Consider the following 26,530-nt stretch of genomic DNA (forward strand, 5'->3'; position numbering starts at 1 on the left):
AAAGAGGGTGTGTGTTCCAGCGTTGGACTGCTGTGTTCAAATTTTCACTCCATCCCAGCTGTGTGACCCGGGACAACACTCACGCACTATGCCTGAGTGCCTTTAGCTGTAAAAGGGCAGCAGTAACTGTTCCTACTCTGGGGTCCCTGTGAGATCTAAATGAGATTAAGCCTGCAGAGCCCTTTGCCTAGTGCTTAATGAGCATCAGTGCTCAATCACCATTCGATCTGTGTGTATTATCTGGATGGCCTCATGATTGTCAGTGGCGCATGAGAAAAAAGAAAGTGGGTTTAATAGAGAAGTGATGTGTTAGAGCTGACTGAAGGACAAATGATATCACAGTGTGTTGAATAAATGAAAAGTTCACAGTAGTTTAAATAAAGAAAAGCAGTGTGATAATTGAGTCATCACACCAGGCAGGCTGAACTCAAAGGGATGTACGTGCCTGGGAGCAGTTGGTGCTCTGCTTGCGTTATGAGCTGCAACTTATTTTTCAGCAAAACGTCATCTATCCCTTTAAATCAGATGTTTTTATTCGTTTTGTTATTTTCTTTGCATTCAAGTTATAAATTTGTTTGGCTTTTATATGAAGGATATAAGCATGAGTTTACGTCTAGTTTGAACATATTTAGGTAACTTGCTTTATAAAAACAATTTAAGTCAGCACTGCGTCTTAAAAGGTAACCCTGTGGTTTCAGATGCTGCCCTAGGTCTTTGGCATTGGAATTCAGGTGGAGGGAAAGCAAATGTTTTTCCTCTTGGCACAGGGCTCTACCTCTCCTGTGGGCGTGGTGGACCAGAGCAGAGAGAGTAGCCATGACCTCGAGTGCAAAGCTGGCTGAGCTGACAGCTCTTCAACACCGCCAGTCTGCAGGCTGGCAGCTTCTCCAATTTTACACCCTCCCAAAGGTTTGTTTGTGGACTTTATTTTGTGATCCAGTTGACCATGGTGTTACTGCTGTGCTTTATAGTATTTCTACCTTTGCAGTCAGGATCTTTGAGACTTATGGCTCTAAGGGATAAAATGTTTCCTGTTACTTATGTAACCTAGATGTCAGCAAGGATCATGCTGCCTGGTGAGATCTAGAGGGGATTAATCCAAACTTCCCATTCTTCCCATACCTGGCTCTGGAAAAGGCCAGCGCCTTTCTGGTGCTTCTGTGGATTTCCATGGACCTTGTACTCGTGCTCACCTCTGGCTCCCTGTTCCTACTTGTGTAGGGAGCATATTTTCCCCTCTGCATCTTCTTTTATCCCCACTTTGGCTTCCATCCAAACATAGAATTTGTCCTTTTCTTTCATTTCTGCTAAAACCCACGAGACTTTTGCTTGTATAGTAAACATTACTGAAGGTTTAGGGATATTTTGCGGGAGGGAGTGAAGTGAAGGGAAGAAGAGGGTTTATTTTATAGCAACACAAATGATTTGACATCAGATGTTTGATGTTTCTGTTCTTCCAAGTCTTTCAGCCATTCTACCCCCTTCCTCTCTCACCTTTCTCTCTCCTTCCACTCCCAAATTTCTAGTCCTTTCAAACAGAACTGTTCCCCTGTCTCTTTTTAAGCCTTGTCTTCAGAATCTTACCTTTTCACCCCCACAGCTTGTCAAGATAGTCTCCCTAACAATTTCCTTCCCAAAATGCATTCTGTTGTTAGGGAGTTAGATGACTGTGGGCTGCCCCCTGCACCTATCGAAGCTCTTCATTTTACATTCCTCTTGTCTGGGAATAGAACAAATATCAGCTCAGTGCTTACAAAGCACTTTCACCTACATGAGCCCCTGGGTGAAATATCATGCCCATTTTACAGATGTGGAACCAGAAGCTCAGAGAGGTTGAGTGAATCATCTGAAGCCACATAGCCAGCTAAGTGGGGGAGTAGAAATCCGCACCCAGATCGAAGATTTTGATCTATGACCCATGTCATCATACACAGACAGGATGAATGCTGTCTGAACCTTCAGGGATCTGAGGCCACATGGATTCCAGTGTAAATGATTAACATGGGACAACCCAGTTGGCCTGGGGAGGGGGACGGGGGGGGGGCAGCCCCAGCAGGTGTGTGCATTCTCCAGGAGTTGGACTGCCAGTTCCCACCCCATGCCTTCCTCTTCCTTCTGTCTCTTGCTGGCTAGCTCCTTCTCATCTTCAGGTCTAGGTATAGAACTGGCTACATAATGTGTGGGGCGCAGTACAAAATGAAAATGCTGGGCCTCTTGTTCAAAAGTTATTAAGAATTTTAAAACGACAGGAGAACATTAAGCTAAGTATGGGACTCTTGGAAGCAACTATACCGGTCATATGCCCACAAAGCCAGCCCTGTATGAAGGTTACCCCCTCCACCCTCTGCCAGGAAGCATCCTCTGGCTCCGCATTCTGAGCTCGGTGCTTATCATATGCTGTCATCGTTTCTTCTTCATGCGCCTGTTCCCCCGTTACTCTGTGAGATTCGTGAGACCTGTGTCTTGTTCACTGTTGTTTCCTGTGTCAGCACAGGCCCTGACGAAGAGCAGGAGCTCAGTGGATGCCCCATTGGGGGCTTGAGGCTCCTGAAAGTGAGACCTGGAGGAACCAGGTGGTGAATAGTAATGTTCAGGCAGTACCCACCCAGGACCACACAAGTTCAGACCAGGCATGACTGAGCCTATGGGACTTGGCGGGGGTTTCGGGCATGGGGTGGAGGTGAGGTGGGAACTCATTTTCTCTTCAAGAGAATATGTTAATCATTTACTGCCCAGGACCTCACAAACCCTGCTCCTCAGGGCCAAGTAAGGTGTGACCAGCCAGGGAGGTGGGGCACAGGCAGGGGACAAGGGCAGAGAGCATGGAACAGACACAGAGCCCTTACTGGGGCTACACAGCCTGGCCCACTGACCCTTCTTTAGCCTCCTGAGGCTTCTAAGGCCCCCATGCCCCTTACCCACCCTCCCTGCTCAATGGTGTGTGTGGGAACAGGGAACTATTTCTCTAATGTCTCCTCAAAGCTAGGGGAAGGGAAGAGGGCAGAATTCTCAGAGGTTTCAGACAACAAGGAGCCCTCATGTGGAACCCCCTGATTCCCACAGATTTCTTTTGGTTCTAAGTGATGGAAACCCTACTCTGTAAGCAGAAAAAGAGATGTATAATATTAGCTGAAAACTGAGAAGCTCAAGGGCAGATGTATCTTTAGGGATTGCTGATTCTTGAGCCCAAATGATGTCACCAGAGCTCAGTTTCTCACTTTTCATTTCTTTCTGGTTGGAGGGCAAGGTTTGAGACCTCCTGAAAACTCTGGCCAAAACCCTGGATGGGCTCTGATTGGCTGGGCTTAGGTAATGAGCACATCTTTGATCCAATCCCTGTGTGTAGGGATGGGAGCAAGGATGGTCCCTCCAGATTCCCTCCCATAGGTCCCTCTCCTCCCCTGTACTGCTGTGCATAGGGCTGTGCTGCCAGGGGAGGGGCAGGAACGGGATGGATCGGCAGAGCAGCCAGTGACCACTGGTGTTTTTTTTGTTTTTTTAACCCAGCACCACCTCCTCTCTGTGTCACTGGCTTCTAAGCCTCTAGAGTCAGGTCCCAGGAGGATTCTTGTAGAGAGGAGACTGCTGAGCGTGGGGAACTGCCTGGAAAGTCAGGGCTCTGGCTGGTGCCCCAGGTTCCCTGTTTCTAGAAACCTCTTCCCATCTTCCTTCAGAGCAGATCCCAGGGTTGTCTGCACAGCACAGGGTGAGGAGACCACCAAGCAGTACTTTCTTAACTCCAGATTGCCTCTCTTTGAGGCTGGGAAATATTTTTTATTTTAGTTTTACCTCAGAAATAAGCCAATCATAACCAAAGGAAGACAAAGAGAACCCTATATGAAAGAATTAAGTGCCCGCTGCTCTTGGGTCCTTTCCTTTAGACTTCTGTTACCACAAACCTGTTCCCCAAGGCCAAGCAAGGCATGAAGAACTCTACTGATGATGGTGATGAGCATTTTCTTCAGCCCTGTGGGCATTTCTCTTTTTTCAGATGTATTCAGAGGAAAGACCAAATTTTTTATCAGTTGATTCCATATTTAGTGGGAAAATAGGAAGATTTCTCAAGAACCTGAGGTGGTGGAGAAATGTCTCCCTGCTGTGGTTGTTCTACCTGTGGTTCTGGGTCAGGCGTGAGGAAGGAGCTGGATCTTAAAGCCAGGAAATCCAGGTTCCATGCCTGCCCTCTCAGGACCTTCAGGTCGACCTTGGCTCCTGTCACTGGGCCTCGCTTGCCCCACCTGTAAAGTGAGGGGTTGGACAAGATGACCCCACAGTTCCTTCTTAGCTCTTAATTTCTGTGAGTCTAGGTCAGGTCGAGAAGGAAGACCAATCAGGATTCTGGTTCTGTTCCTGCCCTTGCCATGACTCACTAGGTGACCTTGGGTAAGTTCCTTATCTTGTTGGACCTGTTCCCCACCCTTGAACATCCTATATCCCATAGGAGGGCTGTCTAAAAAGTGGTCAGTATTCAGGAGTCCTTTTCCTCAGCAGGCTCACCACTGAGGACCCTGTGTACTAGGAAACTCTAGACTGGGTCCAGCCCCCCGTATCTGGGGCTCACACCTAGTCACATGGCTTCAGGCCTCCCTGCCCTATTTAGGCCACTCTGGCCTTGCTCTGTCTTCCAGACCCGGAAACCAATATGGACATGCCTCAGCCAAAATGTTCAACTCTGCAAAAGCCTCATCAAGGAATGTTCTGAGCCAGTAGGAGGGCCTGATGCTGGGTAGGACATCGAGGAAGTAGATGTGACTCCCATCCTTGGGGAGCTCATTGTCTGGGGTGGAGAGGAAGGGCCAGTGTGAGCCTTTACCAGGTGTGGTGAGAGAGGGACAGTGGAAGAGAGGATTTCAAGTCGGGGGAACTAAGAGGAGGTTTTGGATGGGATGTTGAAGGATGGGGTGGACCTGAGATGGAGCTGCAGGCTGAGGGCCCAGTGCAGTGGAGGAAGTGCAAACAGTCTGTAGCGTCTGGGGGAGGAGGCTGATGAGTCTGGAAGGAGCATGACATCAAGTCTCCAGAGGCTGTCATGGCCTGGACTCGGGGCTGGGGAGGCAGTGAGCGTTCTAGACTGGTCAGGAACCTTTTGGTTGCAACTGATGGGAACTGAACTTGAACTAACCTAGGCAAAAAGGGTGATTTATTGGGAGAACTGAGAATCTGAGGAAGGTCTGAACATCCCAGCACGGGAAAGACGAGGGTGCTGCTGGCTTTCAGGAACAGCTGACCCGGTGCTTGGACACCATCAGGACCCATCTCTTGATCCTGTTTCTCTGTGCTGGCTTCATTTTTCTCTTTCGTGGCTAATTTCTCTGCATGGGGAAGGGACTTACTGGCCCAGCTCAGGTTCTCACCCCTGGATCTATCACCACATGGTAACAGGCTGCTCTGCTACTGCCTGCAGAAGCCAGGGGAAGGCAGCTTCTGAAGGAAGGGACCATGCTGAGCAGGCACCCCCAGAGCCTTTCCCTGAGTTTCTTAGCAGGAGAATATGGCCTGATTTGACCTGCACTTTGGGAAGAGTAGGCATTAAAGACAACGGTTTTCTTCCTTTTATTCATAAAAACAAATTTGCAACAATTTATTAAAAATTGATACCATGCAATAGGGGTACGAGAAATTCCTCATTTACATTTGATTCTGGCAGTTCCAGTCTAATTTAAAGCGTTTGTGCACTAACATTGGAAAACACCTTCAGGCTGAAGCCTCTTCGGAAGTGTATGGTGTTTGCTGCATATAAAAGGACAGAACCATTAAATAGCTAGAGTCACTTCTGTGGGTCTTGTTATTTGTGGGGAAATTTAAAAAAAAACAGGTGAACCTACAGTATCATTAAGACAGAGAATGTACTGTGTGGGTTAACCTAGAAGACTGTGCACGCTCAGGAGTCACAGTGGGTCACAGATGCACACACTCACCTCCGACTGTCCAGTGCTTTTTCTTTTTTTCTTTCCTGCTATGCTGGATTAATATTTCTACAGGTATTGTTTCTGTGTGCGTGTATACATTATGTACAATGAATTGTTTCCCTTTGAAAAATTAATGTGGTCCTTTAAATCTGGTTTGGTGAAATCAAGAAAGAAAGTAAATACTGTAATACACAGTGAGTAACAACACCGATTTTTAGTGCCTAAACAGACAGTGACTTCAACTTGACCTGTGATGTGTTAACATTTTTTTTCCCCTAAAAGCTACAGTACCTCCGTAACCTCTCTCTGGGGGAGGGGAGGGGAACTCTATGCTACGTGAAATAGGGTGTTTTGAAATGTTGGTGATGGTAAGATTCCCATGGGCCCTTTTGTCAAACCCTGGTGGTGACAACACTGTATTCCTGACTTCAGTGGTCTGGGAAGAGATTATTGCCTGCCTGTTGAAGCTGCCATTAGGTTTCTTTAGGGAGTTGAGCGACTGCTCAGTTGTGCAGACGTCCGGGACATTGTCATTCAGGCCTTTCTTTAGCAAATGAACCTGTCCCAGGAATGTCACAGAAATCGTCGGGATCCACCTCTCTCCAGCCAGGTGGATACTGGTATAGGGCTGTGCTGGGAGCTTCTCTGGGCCACAGCCCCATCTGTCCTGAGGGCTGAAGGTCATGGTCATCCTGATACCTCATGGGTCAGGGCCGCTTCACTGTTTGGTATGAAGCTTTCCTGGATGAGATCAAGTTTTGATCTTCAGAGTGACCCTGTGAGGTAGGGCAGGACAGGTGTTATTTCAACCCCAATTTGTTAGGGGAAACTGAGGCTCAGAGAGACACAAGTGACTTGCCCAAGGTCATGGAGGGAGTTAGCAGTGGAGCAAGGGCTTGAACCCAGGTCTTTGTGACTCCCAGGCCAGTGCTCTTTGGGGTTCGTTTAAAAGGGAAGAGTGATCTTATGAATGAGAATCAGTGTGCTGATTGATCACCCCTGGGACCTCCCAAGGGCAGAGCTTGCCGGCTTGTCCCAATGAAGGCTGCCTTCTGGAAGTTAAGGGAAGCCCGCAGCTAGCAACTCTCTCCCCCCTACTACAGGGATGTCTTCTAGCAGATGCCCCCGATTCACTTTGGTCAGAAACAAAGTCAGTGGAAAAAAAACAAAACCCCAGCCAGCCCTTGGGCCCTGATCAGAGAGGTTAAAGTGCACAATCTTTCTTTATCGTGTTTGCTGGGAACAGACATTCTATGATTAGCTCGGGTGCCTCCCTTATTATGGGGAACACCTGATACGAACACAAGGACATGGCTGATGTGGTGGGTGCATGGCCGACTGTGGGTGAATGCTGCAGAGCGTGTCTGCAGTGACGTGCCCTAAATCCCCACGGTCCCGGAACGGGTGTTATTGTATTAATGTGTGGCATTTATCAGAGAGTAAGTCCCACCGGGAGGCATGCGAGTCAGCCTGCTCCGGTACCCCAGCCCTCGGCCCGCAGAGCTGTGCCCGGCTGCCCTCCCTGTAGACTCCCTGTCCCAGGAAGGCTGGGGTTGGCTGGACTGGCAGCTGGGAGCCTGGCTGCCCTGCCCACCTCCTTCCCCAGAGGGGAGAAGGGCTGGCTTGGGGGGCCACAGCCGGTGGCATGTGTGCAGAGGCAGAGGCGGTTTCTTCAGAAGCCCCTCGCCTCTTTTCAAGGCTGCTCAGGGCCACTCAGTGACTTCTAGCTGGAGTTCTAGTGACTTTCTCCTTGTCTAGGATTTTTTTTTTGCCAAGTTTCAAATATCCTAGCTCCTCCTCCTTTGCAGACATTAAGGAAGAAGTCATTTTCATTCCTCTTCTTTGTGAAAGAATGAAAACTTCACAAATAAGGCGCGAGGTCAGGTGCCAAGTGCCCCCCATCTTGTGCACTCCGTGCCATCGAGCAGTCCCGCAAGGCCAGCCGTGGCTTCAGCTTCTCCGCGGCCAGAGCTGACAGGGTTCCTGTAGCAGATGCCTCTGCTCCGTGTGGTTCCGTCGCGGGGGAGGCCCCGGCCCCAGGCCTCCTGCCCTCACAGGCCCGAGACCATAACTCGGAAGGAGGGTGGCACGTGTCTGTGGCGGGGGCTGGCGGTGGGGCTGACGCAGGGGCTGACGCAGCTGGCGTCCACGCCTCCAATGGACGGGAGGTAGGCGTGGTGGAGGATGGGGAGCTGGAGGGACAGCCGGCGCTGGATGCTGTGGCAGGGAGAGAAGGAAGGGGGGTGTTAGTGAAGGCTAGTGGGCTGCTCACCAGGAAGGCCTTTGGAGTCGCTTTGGCTAAGAAGCTGATGGTGGTGCTAAGAAGCTAACTTCTCTCTGAATCCAAGATCTGTCCATCCTGTCATCTAACCACTCATCCATCTGGCAGGTGTTTAATGCAGGCCTGCCTGTGCCAGCTGCTGCCCCGGGAATAACCAGAGCAACAGCAGCAAGGAGGAGGCAGGCTTCTCGAGCTTCTAGTGATTTTTAAGAATTAGGTCTTGCCCTTCGAACAGGGCTTTGCTGCAAACCCAGACAGCTCTCATTCGCTACTCTTGCCAGTCCCCGAATGGCCTTGGCTTTGGGTTCCATCCCGGAAAGGCTTCTCAGCTGCTCTGTCCTTCCTTATTGGCTTCTCTGCCACTGTCTCTTGTCCAGGACCTCACTCCCTCTTGCTGGGCCAATTCCAAAAAGGTTCCTTCCTGGTCTTTCGGCTTCTTTGGTGACTAGCGTTTTCTCTCCAACACTGGGATGGGGCATTCAGGGCTCCCCAAGATCTGCCTCTTGTCAAATTCTCCAGGTGAACCTTCTACCCCCCTCTCCCCGAAAACCTTACCCTCTGGTGGCTAGTTTCCCCTAAAACCCTGCTTATGGGGAGGCATCTTCCATGCCTCTGCACATGCTGTTTCCCTGGCCTAGATAGCTCTTCCTCTGCCTTCCCATTTGATGACTGCTTTGCCTCTAAGATCCAGTTTAAATGTCATCGTTTTTGTGCTAACCCCCTCAGAGAGTGAGCTCCTTCCTTCTCTGTGCCCCCAGAACAAGGAATTTCTGGTAAATTCCCAGAAAGGCAGCCAGAAAAAAATCTGAGGCCGGGCTGAGTCAGGGGCTGGGTAAACAAGACTGATGGAGGAGTGGAGTGAAGAGGGAGCAGCCTTCTGACTACCTGCTCACCGCCACACCCTTCCGCTTGCCTTCTCATCAGTCCTCATGACCAGCAGGCAGGAGAGTAAATCACCTTATTTGTTGTGAAGGCTGCTTTGGCGGATGTGCCCAGGCCACTGCTCCCCTGCTCGGCTGTGTTTTCTGCAGTTTCCCACTGCATCTGGGAAGTTGCATTCCCTGAACTCTCAGGCCTCCTTGTGTTCCCCAGGCCTGGCCACTCAGGTGGGAAAAACCCCAGACCTTCACAAAACCCAATAGGCAAAAGAAGCACTGCTGTTCCCATTATAAAGATGAGAAAAGGGTACAGAATTTGTGTAACTTGCTCACAGAAACAGCCAGAACTGGGGAAGGTGTGACTCTTGCTTCTTCTGTTGAACCACAGTGCTTTGTGGGGTGGCAGATCAACTCACAGAGGCTGCCTCAGCCCACCAGGGTGCGCCCTGGGGTGTATGCATTGGTGGGGTTCTGAGATGGATGGGGACAGATGCAGTGCTGCCCCCACTCCCTAAGGACCTGCTGGCCAGAAGGGCTTCTCCCAAGAGACCCTTCCCAGGTGCTCATGAGAGATTAGTGTGTTGGAGACTTCATTTGGAAATTAAAGTTGAGCTTGTGTAATGTCATTGGTGTTGGCAGAGTCCAGGAAAATGGGGAGCTGAAGAATGAACTTGACCTGGGAAAGGGTATTCTGTCTGAGCATCCCAGGCAGGGTGGGCATCTGTGTGTGGTTGTCAGAGCCACACATTCTGCTGTCTGCTGGGATCCTGTTTGCCTTTTCATTAATTCATTGCCAAAAACCTACTCAGTGCTGGAAGCTGTGTTCAGTCCAAGGGACATAGGAAGGACTTAAACCTTACCCTCAAGGTGCTTGCACTGTAGTGCAGGCAGCTAATAGGTAGACCACTGATGAATGCCATGTAACCATCAGTAATTATACTGGACTGTCAGCTGCGAGGCCCTGGAGCTAATTGGGTTGAGAAGCTACTGGCTCTAAGACTAAATGGCCCCAAATGACACTGCAGTTGGTGATTGGGCTCCCTTTGCTGGTTTCTCTCCCCTTGTTGTCACTTCCCAGGGAACAGGTTTCAGAGTTGACATTTCTAATTGCTGCTTCTAATCTACTGTAAACTGGGAAGAACTAAAAATTGCCAGTGGGGACAAAGCTACTGGAGATGTCCAGGTCTTTGCTTAGATGTCACCTCACCAAGTTTGCTCTGACCTCCCTGTGTAAAATTATACTCCCTAACTCCTTTCCTGCTTAGTTTTTCTCCAAAGCACCTATCATTTAACATAATATACTAGGTTTTGCTTTTTTGTTAAGTTATTGTCTTCCCAGATAGAATGTAAACTCCATGAAGGGAAGGATTTTTGTCTGTTTTCTTCAGTGCTGTGCTTGATACATAGTAGGTCTCAGTAAATTGGTGTTAAGTAAATGTATTCATTTTATATGTAACAAAGGCAGAGAACATGGGATTTGATGTTGGAGAGACCCAAGTTCAAATCCTATCATCTCCTGCATTTAGCAACTGGTAAGCTTTGGCAAGTCACCTCCCCTCTTTGAATATTAGTCTTCTTACATGTAATATAAGCAGTGTAATTTGACCTGCATCATGAGATTACTGTAGAGTTCAAATAAAGTAATGCATGTGAAAACATGGTGCCAAATGTGAACTCTTGTGTAGGAGGAATGTAGTCTTGGTCAGTAATTCTGAAGGAGAAGGTACTTACTGTTCTGGGGAGTTTATATCTTCTATAGGATCTTTGCATGTTCGAGAGGGCTCTGTCGTGTTCCACTGTAGCTGGGGATTTTGATCGAGGTGGTTTTTTAAAATGGCCTTTCCCCCATCTGAATGCAAAACAACAATACTGCAATAATTCTGTAAACTTAATTTTTAAAAATCAACAGTGCAGTCATTTTTAGGATACTGCCCAAGGAGAGAGAATGCAAAAGAGCCCATCTTCCCTTTGTGTTCTCTAAGCCATGGTCCCTGAGCCGCTCTCCTGAGACCAAGGCAGGGAGCCGAGAAGCCCCTGTCCAGGGATGGAAGTGGCGTGCTGGGGATGTGGATAGTGTGCCGTGGGACCTCCCTTTCTCCAAGAAAAAAAGGGAATCGAGTCGACCAATGTAGGCAACATAACTTAGAAATGAGAGGTTCTAATATGAAGGTCCTTTTCACGGGTGCATTAGGAATATAATGACAAAGAAAAAAAAGAACTCCAAGGTATATTTTCCATAAGATTGCTAAGTCTGAAAAGAATAATAATAGTAAACTGCTGGTGGGAGTATAAACTGGCATAATCTTTCTGGCAGGTACTGTCAATAAGCATCAAACACTATAAAAAGTATGTCTTTTACCCAGAATTTCCACTTTCAGGAACTATCCCAAAGAAATAATTAAGGATGTTTGTGAAACTATACAAAAGATGTTCAAATCCACATTGTTTACAATATCAGAAAGTTGAAACTAACCCGAATTTGTCGGGTAATAATGGATTAGTTACAGACTAATATGTACGTATGGGGCCTCCCATTCACAGAAATACTGTGTAGCCACAAAACATGATGCTCTCAACCATCTTTGTGCTTCAGAACCACCTGGAGAGAACTAAAGAAATATGAAATATAAAAACATGGCCCCCACCTAAGAGATGTGGATTCATTTGGTTTGGAAAAGAGTATGGGTGTTGGGCTTCCCTGGTGGCACAGTGGTTAAGACATGGTGCAGGGGACATGGGTTCGAGCCCTGGTCCAGGAATCCCACATGCCGCAGAGCAGCTAAGCCCGTGCGCCACAACTACCGAGCCTGCGCTCTAGAGCCCTCGAGCCATTACTACTGAAGCCCACGTGCCTACAGCCCATGTTCCGCAACAAGAGAAGCCACTGCAATGAGAAGCCTGTGCACCACAATGAAGAGTACCCCCGCTCGCCGCAACTAGAGAAAGCCCGTGCGCAGCAACTAAGACCCAACACAGCCAAAATAAATAAATTTATATTAAAAAAGAGTATGGGTGTTTCCTTTTTCTGCTGCAGGGTTAGGGTTAGGGCAATCTTACATGTGTGTCATTTTGCATCCATGTGAATACAGTCAAATCTCTTCATTCATAGATTCTGTGTTTGTGAACTCGCCTACTTGCTAAAATTTATTTGTAACCCCAGAGTCAATACTCGTGGTGCTTTCACTGTCATTCGATAACACACACAGAGCATCAAAAATCTGAGTCGCTCTCCCAGCTGAGGTTGAACAAGGCTCTGCCTTCTTGTTTCATCTCTCATATTATAAATAAGTATCCTCATTGTGGTCTATGAAGTACCACGTTTTTCACATTTTTGTGCGTTGTGTTGGTGCTTTCGCTGTTTAAAATGGCTCCCAAGCCTAGTGCTGAAGTGCTATCCATTGTTCTCCTAAGCCGTGATGTGCCATATGGAGAAAATGTGTGGTAGATGTGTTGTTCAGATATGAGTTACAGTGCTGTTGGCTATGAGTTCAGTGTTAATGAATCAACAATGTTTATTAAACAAGGTGTCTTCCAGTAGAAACACACATAAAACAAAATTATGTATTGATCAGTTGATGAAAATGTCCACCTGGGAGAGGCTTGCAGGAACCTAACCCTGTGTCTCCGCTAGGAATTCACAGTTCACAGGGACTTTGTAGAACACGATTACTGTGAGTAATGAGAGTTGACTGTATATCCTTAGGATAAATTCCCAAATTGGAGTTGCTGGGTCAGAACAATTTCTGTTTCGGGCAGCAGTGTTTCGCCACCTGTTGCCTCCCACTCTCAGAAACTTTTTGATCTCTGATCTTTGTTAGTCTTATAGGTAAAAATGGTATTTCACTGCAAATTAATTTGCATTCCTTTAATTAGGAGGGAGACTGAGCATCTTTTCATAAACATAAGAACCACTTGTATTTCCTTTAATGAGAACTCTTTTGCCTATTTTTTCTTTTGGTTTGTTGGTCTTTTTCTTATTAGTTTGTATATAGTTATATATACTTTGTATATAATTACATATAATTTCTTTTTATATAAGAGAATAAGCTTATTACCTGAGATAATATTTTTTGGCTTAGTTTGATTTTTTGACTGTACTTATGATGGCTTTCACATTGTTAACAAAATTTCTTTTGTATTTAAATTCATCAACTTTTTATGGTTTCTGTTTTGCATCAAACTGAAAAGGTTTCCCTCCTGCTGAGATTACAAAAGAAATTCTCCTATGGTTTCTTCTAGTACATTCATGGTTTTCACTTTTTATATTTAAATCTTTTATCCATCTGGAATTTATTTTTGTGTAAGTTGTGAGGTAAGGATCTAACTTTATTCTTTTCCAGATGGCTACCCATTTATCCCAATGAAATTTATTGAATAATTCATTTTTCTCCACTAATTTGAAATGCTCACCTTTACTAGATACTAAAATAATCAGGAATAATTTTTATTCTTTCAGTTTCCTTGTTACTTATCTGAATCTAGACATTTTTAAACAATCAACATCTAATATAATAAGAATTATATAATTCTTTTGTAATAACAATAAAACTAAAGATTTTTCATTGATTTAAACAAATTTTATAAAATTAATGAATATATGCTAATGACAAGATGCAAACAGTAGAGAAGTATATAAAATGAAACATAAAAGAATCCCTTCTCACCCACTCTCCACACATATTGTCCCTTTCCCACAGGTGGATACTGTTAACAATCTGGTGTTTGTTCTACCAGACCTTTTAAAAATGCACTTACACACACACACACATATACACATACATGTGTGTGCATATTGTATCATAATGCTTGTCTTCATACTGCTTTTCTCATTTAGAGATCTTTCCATATCTGTACAAAGAGATGCACCTTACTTTTTAATAACCGTATTATATGCCTTGTTTTGCTGTATCATAATTCATGAAACCACTCCAAATGGTGAACATGTAAGTTAATTCCAGCTTTTCTCGCCTACAAGTAGTGTTATGATAAGCACTAGGCGTCTATACCTTTGACCCTGTGGGATTATTTCCAAGGGGAAGCCTCCCGCTAGGGGAGCTGCTAGTCAAGGGGCTTAACATAAGACATTTGGAGAGTGCCAGACCGACTTCCAAAACATTGCAGGAGAGTGTCCATTTCCATATGCTCTTATCAACACTGGTAATCTTTTCAAAATTTTGCTTAAATGTAGGCAAAAAATGGAGTGTGTTATTTCCCATTGGTGGGATCGAATGTCATGTCATCTTACTGACCATTCCTTTCCTGTACATTGATGAGGTGTGTTTGAAACTGTGAAATGTCGGAAGAATTATGAGTACATTATTCACTAAGAACAATGTGCCCCCAGTCAGAACGCTGGGAGTGCTGGCCATGTGGGGTACATATGGAACTGGAGCCCAAGGGACTGAGAAAAAGAAGCCCCATGCATAGGTGGGTCCCCAGGTGGGGCTCCAAGCAAACACTGAACTGCACTCAGTACATGTGGGTTCCAGATACTCCAGCTTGGCTTGCGTGACTTCAGACCTGCCCCACCCCCCTCTCTGAGCCTCAGTTTCTTCATCTGTAAAATGGATGGCTAGTGTCTCATACCCAGGGTCTCACCTCCTCTTACCTGTGCTCTCATTGAAGTTCCCCAGGTTGAGGATGTCGTTGAGTTCTTGGTAGTGGTTCTGTTTAATGTAGGTGGTCTTTTCTGGCGTGTCCTGCAGCTGCATGGTGACCTCTTCCAAGTCTTTGTCCAGCTAGAAAACAAAGGCTCCTGCTGAGTCAGAGCCCCTGGCCCAGCCCCTGACCTGGCCCCAGGTGGAAAACTGAGTTTTCCCAACTCACTAGTATAATCACAAATAAAAGAACTCCTTTCTTTCTGAGGATATCTTGAATCGGGCATTGCTGGACCCCAGAGCCTGGGCTAGGTGGGTAATAAACTCCTGTCAGATTCTGACAAACCGTATCTGTCTAGTTCATGTTCCTCTCGGTTCTTGGCAGCCATAACGACAGTAGATGGGACTGCACAGCCATGATGTGGGGGTGCTCTAGAGGGGATGTGGTGGGGAGCGGCAGCCGGAAAGTCCCTGCACAGGGCAGAGGGACTCATATGGGAGGAAGGGGCCCTGGCGACCAGTGCTGTGGGAGGTACCTCTGTGATCTTCATTCGCAGGCGATGGTTTTCTGACTGCAGGCCCTCTAGGCGGGACGTGCTTGCTTGGTTCACGCTGGTGACTGAGGTGGAGGTTTTAGAATCTTCTTTCTTCTGATTCTGAGTGAACTGGAATCGTCTGTTCTGAGTTGCTGCGTCTGGGTTTGTTCTCAGAGTGATGAGCTGAAAGGACAAAGGTGGGGCTGAAAAGAGGACCCTGGGGCCCTTCCTCCCATGCCCATCCAGCTGCTTCCAGCGGGTCCTGCGCTGGAGGCAACATGGGGCCCCAGGAACGACACAGGCTGGGAGTCTGGAGCCCTGGGCTCAGACTTGTTTCTGTCCCTCGTTTGTGTGTGCCCTTGGGCAGCCCCCTTCCCCTTGCAGAGTCTCGGTTTTCTTCCTTGCCGCTAGATGTCTGGTCTCCTGATCCTGATTGCACCCGCATCCCAGCTATCCTGCAGAGGCCACCCAGGGCCCCTCAGGCCTGGCTCCAGCTGAGCCTCACTCTACCTTAGCCCAGCTCCACGTAGAAAATAAACAGCTGTAGGTGACAGCTGTGAAGACAATGGGAGGAAAGTGAAGGCTTGTGCTTGTTAGAACCATGGCCACGGCCTCTGTCCACCAGGACCTATGGTTCAGAGGTGAGGGGCAGGGATGGAGGAAGGATCTTTACCAGGCCAGAGGCATTCAGGGCAGAGTGCTAACCATGGTGCTGGGGGGTGAGGATGGTGATGGTAAAGGAAGTCCAGGGGGAAGAAATGGCATATGCAAATGCAGGGAGGCCCAGGGCTCAGGGCACTTATAGAGAAGGGCAGTTGGATGGTGGACAGAATTCTCTGGGGGAGACAAGGAGATCCAACGGTCCTGAAAGCCAGCCCAGTGTCGGGGACTTGATCCTGGAGCCAGGAAGGCAATGAGGAGCTATCAGGGGTGGTGACAAAGCAGAGTGACCCCGTCAGAGCTGGGCTTAGAATCATCTGGCATCTTTTACAGGGTGGAGAGGAAGTCAGAATGCAGGCAGAGAAGCTGTGGTGTGAGCCTGGAGCCTGGGAAAGTGTTGACTACTAAAGGAGGGAGTGTATGCCAGAGGTGTTCTAGAGCAGAGCTGACGCTGCTTAGGGACTGACTGGGTGCCCAGGAGGCTGGAGGAGCCATGGGACCCCCAGTGATCTCTCCTCTCCCCTTTCTCTAAGGCATACACTCCCTAACTTGGGTCAGTGACTTCTCAACTATCTCTGTTTCCTGCTGCTGCTTTTACTCTTGAGACCCACCAAGGTCAGGTTTTCCTCTACACAGATCAGCCTACTGCAGGGGTCAAGGCCTCTGATTCACCTGCCCACTGCTGGGTAGGATAATGTTTGGAAAATACCTCTCAGGTCAGCCCTTCAGACGAGTGAAAAACATAAGTGGTTGTTAAAAATGGTTATTCCTTTTGACCCACTAATACTGATTCTATGACTCTACCTTAAGGGAATAATCGGAAACAAGGAAAATGTATTATGTAGAAAAAAAAGTTCATTTATAATATAAAAAATCTGCAAACAACTGTAATGCTCACCAGTAAAGGATCAAGTGGTTGAGTAAATTATGGAACGTCCCCTCAACAATGGTTATGAATGTGGGAAGATACAAAGGGCAAAAGTTAAGTTAAAAAGGCAAATTGCAAAGTGTGCTATAATTACAGCTATAGCTGAAAAAGCATCAGTGCCCTAAACCATTAAAAAAGAAGCTGGAAGGAAACACATCAAAAATATTAACAGTAAAAAAACAAACCAAAACATTAACAGTGATTACTTTCGGGTGGCAAGACTGTGAGATTTCTGAAAAATCTGGGTTTTTGCTTTTCTGCATTTTCCACACTTTCTGTGATGTGAATTGTGTTCATCATTTAAAAAAAAAAGTGTATAAAACTTGTAGAAAGTGAGAGAAACACAGCAATGCCCTTGTGATGGAGTCAGAGGCCAGACGCCAGGGTGGTGAAGGCGGGGCGATTGCTGGCACCTGCCCCGTACCTTTGGCACAAACACCAGGCAGAGGGTGATGGTGCTGCAGAAGATGATGACCAGGGCCACAATGCAGAACTGCACGTTAGGCTGGTCCCGGGTCAGGAAGGAGACGGCAGCCCCGATGATGCACATGATCCCCACGTTGTAGACGCTCATCCCAATGTACTTGCTGTCATTGAGTGCGGGGATGCTGACGTTTCGGGTCTCCCAAGCTAAGAAACAACCGAACAACTGGAACGGTGGACAGAAAAGGGAGACGGTCATTACCTGGTGGCGGCATACACTCCTGCTCTGAGAAGCTACTGAACTGAGGGTTATTCTGTTCCTCCCCACTACTCTGAAGTGGGGGCTTGGGGGAAGGGAGGCTGGGGGTTTGCTGCTGGCCAGGTCTTCTGGATAATCTGTCTCCACAATGTCTCCACTTGTGGCCCTGGGTTGAGTCCTGCCAAGGAAATGCAGACTGGGGTGTTACACTGTCTGGTCCTCCTTCATCTCCACCACTGGTTCACACACAGACCCACAGGAGGCCACAGTGGGAAGGAACTTCAGACACAATCTCAACCACATGCCCTCCCTCTACAGAGAACCTGAAGGCCCAGAAGAGAGGAAGGGGCTTGCCCAAGGCCACAGAGCAATATGGTGGCAACAGTGGACTGTGTCTCTAGAAGTTAAGGCTAGTCTTTTTTCTGTTAAACCAGGCAGAGCCCCTGTGTCTGGGACCCCCCCAATGCACATAGCCACCCAGAGTAGAGAGACTACATTTCCTAGCCGTCCTTGAAGCTAGGTGTGGCATATGACTGGGTTCTAGACAATGCCATGTAGGTGGAAGTGGTGTGTACAAGTTCTGGGAAGTGTCTTTAGAGGAAAAGGCTGTTCCTCTTCCACCTTCCTAGCAGATGGAGTGGAATGTGATGGCTGGAGCTTGAGCAGCCATCTTAGACCATAAAGTCATCTTAGACCATGATGTGGAAGCTGTATGATGAAGATGAGGAAGACAAGATGCAAGGAGCTCAGATTCTAGTAGCCTCCACACCAGCCCTTTTGCTTACCTGAGAAGGCAATTATCTTTTTAAAAAACTACTATTATTGTAGGTTTTCTGTCCCTTGCAGCTCTACTGCTAACCAATACATTTCCAACAGAAATGAATAGGGTAGAAGTCAAATGTGATGTAAACTAGGGTGTTGAGGGTTTAGCTATCATGTGTTGTCTGAGGGGAAGGCAGGCTGCAGAGAAAGTGCAGATGGAATGCTGGGTAGAATGGTGGTGTGGGCAGGAGGGAGAGCTGACCACAGCTGCTGACTGCTGCAGGGGCTTCGGCTGTGGTCCAGCCCCTCCAGGAGGCTGTCCTGCAAAGGCTTCCTTTCCCTCTGGCCTTATCTCTGAAGTCTGGGGCATCCAACACCTGCATGAACCGTGTAACATCATCCCAAGGGCCTACACTATCTCACAGGGCTTCTGTCCAGATGAAATGAGAGGATGGATGTGAAAGCATTTTGTAAACTGTTATATCCATTATAAGAGTAAGCTAATTATTTTGTAATTGGTAGTTTTTACAACCATAGTTGTTTTTCTCTCCTTTAAGTGTGTTATCTCACAGACTGATTTATTATTATTTTCAATTCCAATTAAAATAGGAACCAGAAGCCCAGGAAGCAGATACTGAGTGAAGGATGGAAACCACGCTGTTGAAAGCTTGCTTTGTGCTGGTTCCTTCGTGTGCGGTGCCTTCAATCCTACAGCTGGGTGTGGCTTTCCACATCCTGGAGGGGAAGAAGCAGAGGCTAGGCAAGGCCAAATGGCCTGCCTGGGGTCCCTTGGCGATGTGCGTCAGGGCTGGATGGGTGCTCCAGATGCCTGCTCTCACAGGGGCTCTGTGTGCCTCCTCTCTGCCACAGAGGCCGATCGCGGCTTCACTTCACTGTGGAAGGATCTGAGGAGGGTGCAGTTGCAGGCTTGGTTTGCACAGGATGTGAAGAGAAGATTCAAGGGTCAACCCAGAATAAGGTCGTGTGGGACTGCCCTTTCAAGTCCTTCCTAACTTTGAAATTCCACAGTCGTGTGAGGTGGGCTTGGTATGTGATCTTTGTATAACAGATGAATGGAGTGGAAAGAGTATTGGGTTTGGAAATTGGAGGTTACCAGGCGGCCTTTGGCAAATCATTTAACTTGTCTGAGCCTGATTTCCCCCATCTCCAAATGGAGATGATTCCACTCATCTCCCACAGGATGTGAATGTGCGCTGGGTACCAACAGACTGCTGTCAGGGAGCAGGACAGTGGCAGCTGGGAGGCACACTCACAGTGAAATGGGGACATTATTTGTACCTATCTCATGTGATGGTTGTGGGATTGAAATGACACGTGCCAGGCACCGAGACTGGCAAAGAGCCAGTGCTTAGTCCTGGGGGCTCTGTTTATTTTTATGTTGATGGAGGCACTTAGGAGAGAGAGCTCTGGCAGAGAAGCATTTCCCCCACTCTGCCTCCTGCTCTGCACCTACCATGAGAAGCCCCTTATAGGCATAGACGATGCCAAGCCAGATGGTCATGTGGGTGTTCTCACAGTGCTCTAGGAGAGGGCGGATGGAGATGTCCCGTCCTGCCGGGTCCGGCTGTGCGAAGAGAAAACAGAAACCCAGGGATGGCACTGGGCACCCTCCCAGCAGCCAGGTCCCTGTTTCATAGCCCTTTTCCCTCCCATGAGCCACAGCCAGTGCTACCATCCAGGAGGCCTTTTGGACCCCATCTCTGTGTTCCATGGGATGCAGGCCTCAACCATTGTTGACTGCCTTCTGTTTGTTGGTCGTGATTCAGCTCTGACCTTCAGTTATCTGAGTTCTTCATGCATTTCCAGCTTGAGTCAGCTCAGGAGTAGGGACTGGGTCACTTCTGTGCCCCTAGTACCTAGCACAAGACCTGGCCCAGAGCAGGCATCTTTCTATAACATTTGTTAAAAGAGTAAGGGTGAGAATGAAGCACAAAGTTAGGTGTGGAGGCCTTCAGGTGTCTCTGGAATTAGGTAGTTGGGAGATAGTGTCTACTGGCTAGACCAAGCACGGGGCCTGCCAAACCCTATAAGGAAGGAGATCTTCTTGCCCACCACCTCCATGGAGGGAGCAGTGGTGGCAGCTGTGTTATGTACCACATGATGCACTCTGGGCCAGAGTTGATTGGACAAGGGGTGGGCACCTGACCTTAGGTAGCCAATCTGAGGCTTGTCAGGGACATATGAGGTTTCCTAGTGCAAAGTGCTCTGCCCAAAGAGGGGTAGTGGAGAGGATCCAACCCAAGCACCGTTCTCTCTCTCAGGAATTTGAACTGAGAAACTCCAGGAGAGAATCAGCCAGATGGTGGCAAGAGGAGAAAAAGACAACAAGGGAGTGAAAAAATATATACTGTAGTATATATATATATATATATTTTTTTTTTTTTTGGCGGTACGTGGGTCTCTCACTGTTGTGGCCTCTCCCATTGCGGAGCACAGGCTCCAGACGTGCAGGCTCAGCGGCTGTGGCTCACGGGCCCAGCCGCTCTGCGGCATGTGGGATCTTCCCGGACCGGGGCACGAACCCGCATCCCCTGCATCGGCAGGCGGACTCTCAACCACTGCGCCACCAGGGAAGCCCGGTAGGTATATTTTTTTAATGAACTGTTTGAGAGTAAGTTGCAGACATCCTGGCCCTTCTTCACCCCTAAATATCTAGCATGTTTTTCCTAAGAACAGGAGATTCTCTTATATAACCACATATACCTACCAAATTCAGGAAATTTAACATTGATACAGTATATTATCTAATACACTACCTATTTTTAAATTTTGCTAATTGGCCCAATCATGTCCTTTAAGGACCCAATCCAGGACCATGTGTTGCATTTACTTAGCATGTCTGTAGTCAGCCTTGGAATCAGCCCTTCTTCCTTCAATCTCAAGACCTCACCAAGCCCAGAAATAAACCCACACACCTACAGTCAATTAATCTTTTTTTTATATATAGTTTACTTACAGTACTATATTAGTCTCAGGTGTACAACATAGTGATCTTATATATATATATTTTTTTACATCTTTACAGGAGTATAATTGCTTCACAGTGGTGTGTTAGCCTCTGCTCTATAACAAAGTGAATCAGTCATACATATACATATGCTCCCACATCTCTTCCCTCTTGCGTCTCCCTCCCTCCCTCCCTCCCACCCTCCCCCAGTCAATTAATCTTTGACAAAGGAGGCAAGAATATAAAATGGGAAAAAGTCTCTTCAGCAAGTGGTGCTGTGAAAGTTGGACAGCCCGCATGTAAATCAATAAAGTTAGAACACACCCTCACACCATGCACACACAAAAAACCTCAAAATGGCCTAAGATTTAAACGTTAGACATGACACTATAAACCTCCTAGAAGAGAACATAGACAAAACATTCTCTGACATAAATCATACCAGTGTTTTCTTAGGTCAGTCTCCCAAAGCAGTAGAAATAAAAATAAACAAATGGGACCTAATTAAACTTAAAAGCTTTTGCATAGCAAAGGAAACCATTAAAAAAACGAAAAGAGGGATTTCCCTGGTGGTGCAGTGGTTAAGAATCCACCTGCCAATGCAGGGGACATGGGTTTGAGCCCTGGTCAGGGAAGATCCCACATGCCGTGGAACAACTAAGCCCGTGCGCCACAACTACTGAGCCTGCACTCTAAAGCCGGTGAGCCACAACTACTGAAGCCCGCGCGCCTAGAGCCCGTGCTGTGCAACAAGAGAAGCCACTGCAGTGAGAGACCCGCGCGCTGCAACAAGAGTACCCCTGCTCGCTGCAACTAGAGAAAGCCTGTGCGCAGCAACGAAGACCCAACGCAGCCAAAAATTAATTTTTAAAAACACAACAAACAAAAAAACCCCGAAAAGATAGGGACTTCTGTGGTGGTCCAGTGGTTAAGACTCCGTGCTTCCACTGCAGGGGACGCGGGTTCAATCCCTGGTCAGAGAACCAAGATCCTGCATGCTGCTGGGTGGGGATGGGGGGACCAAAAAGACAACCTATGGACTGGGAGAAGGTATTTGCAAATGATGTGACCGACAAGGGCTTAATCTCCAAAATATACAAACAGCTCATACAACTCAACAACAAAAAAAACCCTATCCAAAAATGGGCAGAAGACCTAAACAGACATTTACCAAAGAAGACATACAGATGGCCAATAGGCACGTGAAAAGATGCTCAACGTCACTAATTATTAGAGAAATGCAAATCAAAAGTACAGTGAGGTACCACCTCACACCGATCAGTATGGCCATTACTAAAATGTCTAGGGGCTTCCCTGGTGGCGCAGTGGTTAAGAATCTGCCAATGCAGGGGACACGAGTTCGAGCCCTGGTCTGGGAAGATCCCACATGCCTCAGAGCAACTAAGCCCGTGCGCCTAGAGCCCGTGCTCTGCAACACGAGAAGCCACTGCAACGAGAAACCTGCGCACCGCAATGAAGCGTAGCCCCCACTCACTGCAACTAGAGAAAGCCTGTGCGCAGCAACAAAGACCCACCGCAGCCAAAGATTAAAAAAAAAAAAAAGTCTACAAGTAACATATGCTGGAGAGGGTGTGGAGAAAAGGGAACCCTCCTACACTGCTTGTGGCAATGTCAGTTGGTGCAGCCACTGTGGAAAAGAGTATGGAGGTTACTCAGAAAACTAAAAATACAATTACCATATGATCCAGCAGTCCCACTCCTGGGCATATACCCGGACAAAACTATAAGATACATGCACCCCTATGTTCATAGCAGCACTATTTATAATAGGCAAAACATGGAAACATCCTAAATGTCCATTGACAGATGAATGGATAAAGAAGATGTGGTACATATATACAATGGAATACTACTCAGCCATAAAAAAAGAATGAAATAGTGCCATTAGCAGCAACATGGATGCAACTAGAGATTATCTTATTAAGTGAAGGAAGTCAGAAAGGGAAAGACAAACACCACATGGTATCACTTATATGTGGGATCTAAAATATGACAAATGAACTTATGTATGAAACAGAAATAGACACACAGACATAGAGATCAGACTTGGGGTTGCCAAGGGGAAGGGAGGGAGGGAGAGGAATGGACTAGGAGTTTGGGGTTGGTAGATGCAAACTATTACATTTAGAATGGATAAGAACAAGGTCCTACTGTATAGCACAGGGAACCATATCCAATCTCCTGGGATAAACCACCATGGAAAATATAAAAAATACAAAAATTAAAAATATTTAAAATGCATGTGTGTGTGCAACCGAGTCACTTTGCAGCACAGCAGAGATGGGCACAGCACGGTACACCAACTACGCTTCAATAAAAAAAGACCTCAGCCTACTTCAGTCTGTTACGTCATTGATACTTCAGGTCATTTATCTTGTAGAATGTCCTTCAGTTTGGGTTTGTCTGAATGTGTTTTCATGACTGAATTCAGGTTATGTATTCTTGGCAGGAATTCTATGTAAGTGATGTTCTCACCTCCTCAGTGTTTCACATCAGGGGCATTTGATGGCACTTTGTCCCATTATTGGTGATGTTTTTGATCATCTGGTTGAGGTGATGTCAGCCAGATCTCTCCACTTCAAAGGTACCATTTCCCTCTTGTAATTAATAAATAATCTGTGGGAGATACTTTGAGACTGTGTGGGTATCCTGTTCCCCTACAAACATTAACTCAGGGGTTGCAGCTTCCATTGATGATTCCTATCTGAGTCATATGACTTTGGTGGCTGCAAAATGGTGATTTTCTAACTAACATTCCATTTAAATACTTGGCAATATATTGTAAACAAGATCTTTCCTTCCACTCATTTATGTGTATCAGTATAGACTTATGGGATCCTTTTAGATTCAGTGTCTTATAATCTATTACTACTACTATTCATTTTGTTCAAAATTTTCCAGATTTGGCTAGTAGGAAACCCCCTCATGCTGTCTCCTGTGTTTTTTCAACATGCATGTCCCCATAATTATTTTATTTTTTACATCTTTATTGGAGTATAATTGCTTTACAATGGTGTGTTAGTTTCTGCTTTATAACAAAGTGAATCAGTTATACATATACAAATGTTCCCATATTTCTTCCCTCTTGCGTCTCCCTCCCTCCCATAATTTTTTTGAGCACTTTCCTACCTCTTGGCACAAGAGGTTCCAGGCTCTCCTTGTATCTTCCTTGCCCTAGTCTTGGAATCAGCCATTTCTCTGAGGAGTCCTGGTTCTTTGTAGCAGAGAATAGTATTTAGAAACCGAAATCTGGGCACTGATGTGCTCACTGTTCCTAGGGTATCATTACTTCTAGGCCCCTTTACCTATCTATCTACCCATCGATCTACCATCACTCTATCTCTTTATCATCTATCTATAGATAGAAACCCAACACCACAGTGTTCTTGCTTGCTCTCCCCCATTCCATATTTGCATCTTTATTCTCTTACAGTGAGATCCCTGGTTTCTAACAACATCAAGGTATTCACTCATTTTCTCAATTCTATAATAGACACAAAATAGTTTCAAAATTGCTACATCCATACACTACCAACAACAAATTTACTAAGGTGAAGATGTCCTTGCAAATCTGTCTTTAGCACAGATCCCACTGAGGGTATCTCATCAAAGAACTGTGTTCTGGATGTTGCCTCTTAAGGCCCAGGGTAAAGTCACACTCCTGAGGGTAAGGGGTAGGCATGCCCAGGGTCAGTCACTAGGAAGAAGGGGCACATTGGTGGGATCCAGGGATGTGAAAGGCAGGCCTTAAGCACATGGGGGATGGAAACCTTATTTCTCTTAACCCTGCTCACTAGGCCTGACCTTCAAGGCATGCCATTGCCTGGGTACCTGTGAGTTGGGGAAAGATGGTGCTCCCATATGGATACAGAAGGGGCTGGGAGGGGTGGAGCCGGAGGGCTCAGGCCATTTTATGACTAGATCATCCAGTTGCAGGCTCGCTCAGGCTTGATTTCCCTTTCTTTGTCCCAAGCCACAGAAAGCCTTAGGTTAGCCTCTTTGGTTCCATGATCGTTGAGTACACACACAGGCTGGAGTGCTACAGGGCCCTCTGCAGTGGTGGCAGTGGGTATTTGTGAGAGACACCCCAGGGAAAGGTGATCCCCAGGAACCATAGTCAGAGTTGCCAGGGCTAGAGATTTCCCCTCCACTGCTACTGACCCAGGAGCTGAGCTGGATTCTAAGAGTGGTGGGGGTTTCCTGATGTCCTTTCATTGTGTAATTGAGGAGACTGAGAAAGGACTTGGTCCCAAGGTCAACAGTGACTTAGTGGCGTAACTTGGTTTTCTCCAATGTCTGACAACTAAGCAGACCTCAGAACGCAGTAGCACAGGCCCATTACGGCCATGCGTGAACATCAAATCCATTAATGATGATAGTGTCTATTGTTCTACAATGAAAGGCAGTCATTTATGATGAACTCTTAGATTCTCTTTGTAGAGAGGACTGATTCTGTCATACCCCATTGTTCGATGTAATGAAAACTCTGTTCATGGGAAGCTAACAATGATTGCCTGGCTTATATACCTCCAGTGACAGAGTCCCCTCCCTCCCACTCTCGGTGAGATGGTTGCAGTTTTTCTTTTATTGAACCAGAACCTTCTCCTCTTATACGTCCAGCATTGATCCTCGTCTTTCCTCCGGGGCTCCTCAGAATGGTATCAAATTCTCTCCTTAAGTCTGCACTCTCTTCCTCATGAGGGGAAGATCTGCAGTGAAGGTACATATCACCTCCCCCCACAAGTCGACCTCGTCCTCCTGAACTTCTCGAGTTTACTATTGATCTGAAAACCTAAGATTGAGCTCAGCACTTCAGGTGGTACTAAGCACCCTTGCTTCAGATCTCCTTGCCTTTCTAAATAACTACCTTTCATTGGTGATTCATATGTTCCTTACGGTTGATTAAGACCCCACAGGTAGTTTTCGTGGAACTGCTGCTAGCTCTGTCTTCTCGCTTCTGCAGCTGACATTCCAGCCTGGTTACCTTTTACCTCATTCGTAGCCCTCTCCTCCTCATAACCTCCATCCTGGTCTGCTCTGACCTCTTTGAATCCTGAAATCCCAATTCTTATATCTGGTCTTTCAGTACCCCATTTATCTCGTTAGGCTTAAGCACAGCCTTGCCTGCAGAGGTGGAAGGGCAGCAAAAAACAAGGGCTTGCCCGGAGTTCAGAGAAGTCATGATCCCAAGGGTGAGCAGAGATGCTTCTACTCCATCTCCCAGTACATAGGCACCGATCCGGAAACAAGCCATAAAAACCTCCCAGTCATCAACGTCACTTTCACACAGCCCCAGGGCTGTGAACAC

At 46.9% G+C, this 26,530-nt stretch overlaps 1 protein-coding gene across 1 annotated transcript in view; it reads right to left on the reverse strand.

Moving 5' to 3' along the window:
• Positions 1 to 7,960: 7,960 nt before the first annotated feature.
• Positions 7,961 to 26,530, reverse strand: part of GABBR2 (gamma-aminobutyric acid type B receptor subunit 2) — a 365,224-nt gene continuing 346,654 nt past the window's right edge. The window contains exons 14-19 of the mRNA XM_065878972.1: positions 19,708 to 19,818; positions 17,214 to 17,438; positions 15,202 to 15,384; positions 14,677 to 14,806; positions 10,800 to 10,917; positions 7,961 to 8,126 (exon numbers count right to left, since the gene is read on the reverse strand). Of these exons, the coding sequence (XP_065735044.1) occupies positions 7,961 to 8,126; positions 10,800 to 10,917; positions 14,677 to 14,806; positions 15,202 to 15,384; positions 17,214 to 17,438; positions 19,708 to 19,818 (933 nt within the window). The remainder of the gene's footprint in view (positions 8,127 to 10,799; positions 10,918 to 14,676; positions 14,807 to 15,201; positions 15,385 to 17,213; positions 17,439 to 19,707; positions 19,819 to 26,530) is intronic.

Source organism: Phocoena phocoena, chromosome 6, assembly GCF_963924675.1.
Source record: "Phocoena phocoena chromosome 6, mPhoPho1.1, whole genome shotgun sequence".
Taxonomy (NCBI): domain Eukaryota; kingdom Metazoa; phylum Chordata; class Mammalia; order Artiodactyla; family Phocoenidae; genus Phocoena; species Phocoena phocoena.